This window comes from Olea europaea, chromosome 18, assembly GCF_002742605.1.
Source record: "Olea europaea var. sylvestris chromosome 18, O_europaea_v1, whole genome shotgun sequence".
Lineage (NCBI taxonomy): Eukaryota > Viridiplantae > Streptophyta > Magnoliopsida > Lamiales > Oleaceae > Olea > Olea europaea.
Genome location: NC_036254.1, coordinates 14,459,931 through 14,466,799, shown reverse-complemented (window position 1 = coordinate 14,466,799; position 6,869 = coordinate 14,459,931). Strand labels below are relative to the sequence as shown.

Here is a 6,869-nt window from a genome sequence, read left to right as displayed (position 1 = left end):
AAGGCTCTACACTTCACGGATAGGGTCGCGCCCTTTAGGCTCATGTGGGTTTTATAAGCATTCAGATGCTTTTTCGGGTCACCTCTTCCGTCATACTTTGGTATTTTTGGCATAGCATAGTGGCTCGAGACCTGGGCATTCCTTAGTTCCCTTGAGAATGGTAGGTTCTCATCGTCATTGTCCAAGTCGCAGGACCTCTATTGTTCATCAGAGTCATACTCATCAGTCTCATGCCCCGGTTGTCGGTGAGAGGTCCCGGGGAGATCCCTAGCCTCTTCGTCTCTCCTCTGCCGCCTATTTCTAGGCGAAGCAACTCGAAGGGCATTTTCTTGCCTTCTTTCCGCCTGTTGGGGCAATGTAGGTGGAGGAGGCGGCCTTGTCCAAGGTTGTTGAGCCTATTGTTGCCTTTGCCTCGGTTTGGCGGGGCTGATTCTGTCAAAAACACTTCCTGCCCTCCTATGTCTTGGGTCTTGCTCATACGGAGGTGGGAAATTATCATGGCTAATTTGGACCTCGGTGGGTTGGCCAGAAGCGTAGTTGGAGGAAACATCAACTTCCACTTCCCTTTCAAATGGGCTTCCACCTCGGCCATAGTCTAGTGTAGTAGCTCTATGACTTTGGACTTCATCCTCTTGCTGGTAGTGCCCTTGGGGGGCATATGTAGTAATGGGGAAGCCTCCCTAGCCCTGCATTTGGGCCATAAGCTCCCTCATAGCCAAATTTTGGCTAGCGATATCCCTCATGTTAGCTGCGATGGCTGCCATTTCTCTTTATAATCGTGCCGTCGCACGCATCCCACCTCTTCTTTGGTGGTGGAGTCTCTGCCAAGCTGTTGGGGCAATGGACTGAGGATGCACGTTCGTGTTTTCTCTTACTCTCCTGGGGGGAGTATCTTCATTGGAGCTCATTTTCCTTTGTCCGACTTCAAATTTCGCCAAGTAATGGGGCTTCCTCCCGTTCTCTTCCAAGAACAAATCCTTTTTCAAGGGGGGGTTGCCCAAATGTCCTTTCAATAAACTTTTACCACAGGGTTGCTCGTGGTTATGGTATGGTTTTCCACAGACGGCTCCAATCTGTTGACCCCAAAAAGTGTTGCCAACAGATGCCGGTCCCACCGCGCACACGTGGGCGAATGTCCAACACGTTAAGATACGTAGACGGTCTAAAACGAGCGGTTTAAAGGGCGTGGGAGTAGCCCAACGACGCGGGACAGTGACGTTCGAAATTCGACGGGTTGTTCGTGATCCGATTGTACAATAATTACCAACCGGTGCTCGTAGATGTACATGTAAATGTGTATAAACTCGATTTGTGTATTGCAAGTAAGTAAGAGAGAGTTGAGTAAAGTGTAGTTCTTTGTATTGATTCTTGCATTAGCCTTTTGATGTTACACAAGGGAAGTATTTATAGTGATACATGTGAAATGGGAGCCCTTGGATGAGGTGGCACGTGGCCTCATCTCTTTGATTAAAACATTCTATCCTAGGCATGGAGCTTGACTTGCTAGCTTGCTGCGCATTTATTGCTTTGTGCAGAGCCTCCATATTAGTGACAAGATTTGACCTTTATACTTATGACAAACGTTCCATCAATCATTCGAATAAGATCTTTGTGCAGACGATCTCTTGGAAGAAGTGACCATGGAGGATGCTCTCTTGTGGTTCGAAGGCTCTTGCATCAGTTTCGGGGCTTCAGCCATTTCATACAATACTTCCACTTGAGGGCTTCAGCTAGCTTCAATAAGTTTCAGCATCATGGCTTCGGGTCATAGACTTCAGTATTCGACCTCGAGAACATTCACAGGCCTCGGTAAAGGGTGGGGGCCTCGGCTCATGGACCTCGACTTGAAGGGTTTCGGCCATATTCCACCTCGGCGATCTATGCCACCTCGGCTGGAGGGTCACGTGGTTCGCCCTGGGTGGGCCATTGGCCCAGGTAGGTTGGCCAAGTATGACAACACGCAACACAAATTACTTATTTTAAATATAATTTTTAAAATTACTTTTGTTAATAATAAAACTAGCCTTATTAGATAGCAAGTCTTGAAACTTGCTCTCTAAAAAATGACTTTTTAAGCACATATAATAGTATATTTTTCACACCACCCGAGTCTAGAATGATTTTTTATTTTTTTCCCCTTCCGTGAAACCCAACTTCTACTTAGTACAATTTCGATAGTTTGTTTCACAATGAGCAACTATACTAGATAACAAACTATATTTATATTTTTATCATTACTCTTCGAAATTTATGCTGGATGTATTATTATTCTTTTTTTTTTTTTTTTTTTTTTTTTTTTTTTTTTTTTTTTTTTTGCTTTTTTGACCTATCAATTTTGCTATACTATCTCCGTATTTTTATGATCATCTCTTCTAATTTAGTTATTTACATTTATATCAATAATAAATCCCATGCATTCATGCTCTGATCACAAGCGTGTTTCAGCAAAACCCTATTAAAATAACTCAGTTACATTTGAAGTTTCGTGCTATCATTCTTGGGTGAAAAATCGAACTAATTATATTTTCTTGAAATTATTGACCACTGCAGATATCTTGTTCGAGTGACAGAAATTAAGCTCGCCAATTGATTAAGGAGAACCCCTATTTTGTGCAGGAATAACTGTGTATTGTCCTATGAAAGACAAAAACCTGTTGGAGTTGAACTCACCTAGGGAAAAAATAGGAATTGTTGGATTGGGAGGCCTTGGTCATGTTGCTTTAAATTTTGTTAAGGCATTTGATCACCTTGTATCAGTAATCAACACATCACCATCCAAAGAGAGAGGCTAAAGAGAGACTTGGTGCAGCTGATTTCGTTTTAAGCACCAAATGCAGGAATTGCATTTTCCAATCATTGTTATCACAACTCATGGAATTATGTTACAAGAAGAGTTGACAAAACACTACTTATTAGAGAATAACGAGATTACATGACAAAATATAAAGTAGCGATCACTATACAAGATGAACACAAGAAATTGGCAGAAGAATGGAGAATTCACATAATATGGAGAAAGAATACAAATATATTATTTTTACAATGTTGTCTAACTTGTTCTAATTGTAAGGAAGAGCCAAACTATATATAGGGGTACATGTCAAATTCTAATAAGAGTCCTAAAAATGGAAATAACATAAAAAAAAGGTCAAAAAAAGGAAACCGATCTCGGGCCGGAATAGCACTACGCTCGAGCACAGGCTCACGGTAAGTGAGTGGCAAACGCACCATTCGGACACCGGGCAGGCGACAACTTTGTGCTAAATATTTCGTCCTGCCACTCAAACAGTAAGCTAGCGGCTAGCTCGGCCATTTTTTCCTCACTAGTCCATAGTTTGACCTCTTCAAAATTCAATTCAACAAATCCAAAAATACCCAATGAAACTTGGGTCAAACTTTAACAAGATTATGTTATGATTTAAGGTGGAAGAAATTTTATATCCAAAAAATAAGTAGATAAATAGATTTATCTAAATTTTATATCCAGAAAATAAATAGATAAATAGATTTATCTAAACTTTACAAAGTACGTTGTTGCCCATAACTATAACACCTTTCGAAACTTCATATGTTGAAAACAAATTTCGATTGTGACAAATATGAAAAATATAAGCTACATCAAGAATCCAATCCTCGTCGGGTTTGGAATTGCCATCAGAAATAACAAAAAGTTCTCCATCACTTAAATAGTTCTCTACAACATCGGCTTCACTTGAAGTTTTTGATTGTCTTCCTTTTTGATTTGCGGCCAACATTTGTTTATTCTACAACATGTAGTAATCCTTCTTAATGTGGTCATTCTTCATGGAATAGTTACAAAGTTGATTACTAAAGTTAGACTTTGATCTGCCCATCTCATAGCCATCATTAACAATAAAGCCCTCTTCTTGAACTTCAGATCCAACAAGTGCTCATCTTCTTCTTTAAAAACAAAGCATTATATACTTCTTCAATGGTGAAAGTGTCATGACTATATAATATCTTGTCTGTAAACGACATATATGAAGTAGGCAACGAACACAATAAAATCAAATTCAAATTCTCTTCATCATACTTAACCTCTTAAGGTTTTCAAATCAGCGACAATATCTTTGAAGACAGTAAGGTGATTTGTAAGGATGTACCTTTTGTCATACGATGAGAATACAAATTCTGCTTCGGGTGCAATTTGCTGGTTAGACTCTTAGTCATGCAGAATTAGACTATAATGAAACTATAGTTTTCTCATTCAAAACAACCTGAAGAACATGATTTATAGGGCCTTTCAATCCCTACGTTGTTTCTCCTACAACATCCAAGTTGTGGGCATCTTGTCAGATCCCAACAATACAACATTCAAGACCATCTAAGCGAGCATTGCTTGCATCTTCATTTACCACAAAGAGAATCTAGTATTACAATCCAAAAACGGAATATTATATTTCATGGTTGCCATCTCAAGATCAAAACCTCGAACAAATCAAACATCAAGCTCTGATAACCTTTATTCACAAATCTAACCAAGTAGTTATGTGTGATAACACCACTTGGTAGAGAATAATGAGGTTATATGGCAAATATGAAGTAACGATCACAACATAAGAAGAACACAAGAAATTTTTCAGAAGAATGGAGAATTCACTATAATATGGAGAAAGAATACAAATATTTTATATTTACAATATTGTCTAACTTGTTCTAATTGTAAAGAGAGTCAACTTTATATAGGGGTACATGTCAAACATTAATAAGAGTCTGAAGGATAGAAATAACATCAAACAAACTTCAAAACGTGAAATTGATCATGAGTCAGAATAGTGTGACGCTCGAGCGTTGGGCTCGCGGTAAGCAAGACGTAGGCACTCCGTCAATCACTCGGAAAGAGGTAGGTGGGCGGCAACTCTCTGTTAAAAATTTCATTCCGTTGCTCGAGTGGTAAGCTAGAGGCAATTCGGCGTCTTTTTCTCCTTAGTCTATATTTTGACCTCTCCAAAGGCCAATTTAACAAATCTACAAATACTCAATGAAAATTGGGTCAAACTTTAACAAGATTATGTTGTGATTTAATTAGTAGATAAATAAATTTATCTAAATTTTGGTAAGGTTGACTAGAGTTTGTGCATGGCAATGATTAAGATTTTGATTATAAATGATTATTTTGCATTGATTATACATTATTTGTAGTTATATATGTAATTGATCTCTTTCAGCCAGCAGGTTTTGACAATTTCGACATTTTGCGGCCCACGTCTTGTTAGCATATATCAATCGATCCCAACATAAAGAATGTATGAAACTTTTGTATGATAAATGAAGTATTCATATTACAAAAGGGTCCAAGAAAAATGGAAAAACAACTTTCTTGAAGCTGCCTGCTTCTTATTGTGCATATGTATTTTTCAATAAATTTGAAAACAATTGCTAAATACAATTCCAATCCTCAGTTTCAGGTTCCATCAATTATGAACAAGAAAATCCCACATCTTTCCCACAATTACTACGTATATATATTGCATAAAGCAAGACATTCGGCGGGCTGCTTCAGTTAAAATAGTAAGCACGCCGCTGCCTCTCTGAAACCCGAAACTCGAGAACCAATCTTCAACTTAGAACTGAATTGGGGATGCAAATGTTTGGCCAAAAGCCCAATTTGATGGGAATACATTTAGGAAAGTTTGGGTTAGTCCATCAGTAGTAATGATTCTGAAGGACAAAGATTGGCCATTTAGATAAGAATTGGATTGCCAATTGGCACCCCAATTCCTAGACATTGTCATCCAATTAGTTCTTGACCCTTTGATTTGCACTGATCGGATGGATCCAGCATTGGCCACGTTACTGATCATCACAAGCTCAAAGTAATCCCTACCGTTCATTGTGAATCTAACTCCACCACGCTTCTTGCAAGGAACCCTGCATTATATATAAAATACTAGGTTGAATATGTTGAAGATTAAATAAACATTTGAGCAAAAATTCAGGTCTAGTGGTATCAATTTTGGGGAGCGTAAAGACCTTTGATAGAGCACTGGCACAATTCCTCCTCGGTATACACCGATCTTTTCCCAAGCGGGTTGAGCCATGTCGAAATGCTGACGGGGTGGATTGCACCACCCACCATTGTCGCTCGGAAGAGCATTGTTTGGAGGGCAAAAGTTTGTCGCCGTAACAGTAACAGATGTTCCTCTCTTGCACCATCGAGGGTCGGTGTTAAAATCGCAAATTATCTTGTAACATTGCCCACAGGCTGCCCCATCATTAAACAATGCTGTACTCAATGCTGCAGTTCTAGTCCCATATCCAGTTGCATACAAGTTACCATATCCACAAGCACCCCCTGTGGCCATACCAATAAAATTTATATCGAATTCAGTTCTAAATAACAAATAAACGCGACTTTTCTCTTAGGATAAAGCCTTAATTCCTTATCATCGAAAGCAATATAATTAGAAAACAATTTAAGCACAACACTTACCCATTGTTTCCGAAGCATCGCTACCTCCGTAGAATGTTGCGTGAGCTCGCATCCATCTAGACGCGGTGAAAGCGCTGGCTTTTAGGACGAAACAACTCAATATAAGTACCAGTGCTAAAATGCCATTGTTGGCCATTGTGTTCTCTCTATCAGCGACTAAAGGAGAAGAAAATGTAAAGAAAGATTGGTGTGTGCAGATTCTGGGTGTCAATTCAAAGTTAATGGTGCTTATATAGGTAACAGGTCTTCTGCAATGCAACAACCTCACATGTGAATTTGCAAGTGGCAAATTCTCTTATCATTTTGGTTGAATTATCTATGCAAAAAGTCTAAAGAAATCCTGAATTTCATTTCAATTATTCCCCACGTTCTCATACCATTTATTCCAATCCCACATGGATTTCCCAACTGAAGA

The 6,869-nt window shown here is 39.1% G+C and overlaps 1 protein-coding gene across 1 annotated transcript; it reads right to left on the bottom strand.

The window, feature by feature from the left end:
* Positions 1 to 5,327: 5,327 nt before the first annotated feature.
* Positions 5,328 to 6,666, bottom strand: LOC111367565 (expansin-A1-like). The gene is made up of 3 exons (XM_022988506.1): positions 6,455 to 6,666; positions 5,995 to 6,316; positions 5,328 to 5,892 (listed from the first exon to the last, which is right to left on the bottom strand). The coding sequence occupies exons 1-3, from the start codon at positions 6,588 to 6,590 to the stop codon at positions 5,586 to 5,588; spliced, it is 765 nt and encodes a 254-aa protein (XP_022844274.1). The 5' UTR covers positions 6,591 to 6,666; the 3' UTR covers positions 5,328 to 5,585.
* Between the last annotated feature and the right edge of the window lie 203 nt (positions 6,667 to 6,869).

What these genes read in the sequence shown, in the direction of transcription:
- LOC111367565 (XM_022988506.1), bottom strand. Translation starts at nt 6,590, where the DNA reads ATGGCCAACAATGGCATTTTAGCACTGGTACTTATATTGAGTTGTTTC. An exon ending in CGATGCTTCGGAAACAATGG is followed by an intron (nt 6,317 to 6,454) that starts GTAAGTGTTGTG and finishes GTATGGCCACAG; the next exon opens with GGGGTGCTTGTGGATATGGT. An exon ending in GTGCCAGTGCTCTATCAAAG is followed by an intron (nt 5,893 to 5,994) that starts GTCTTTACGCTC and finishes TATATAATGCAG; the next exon opens with GGTTCCTTGCAAGAAGCGTG.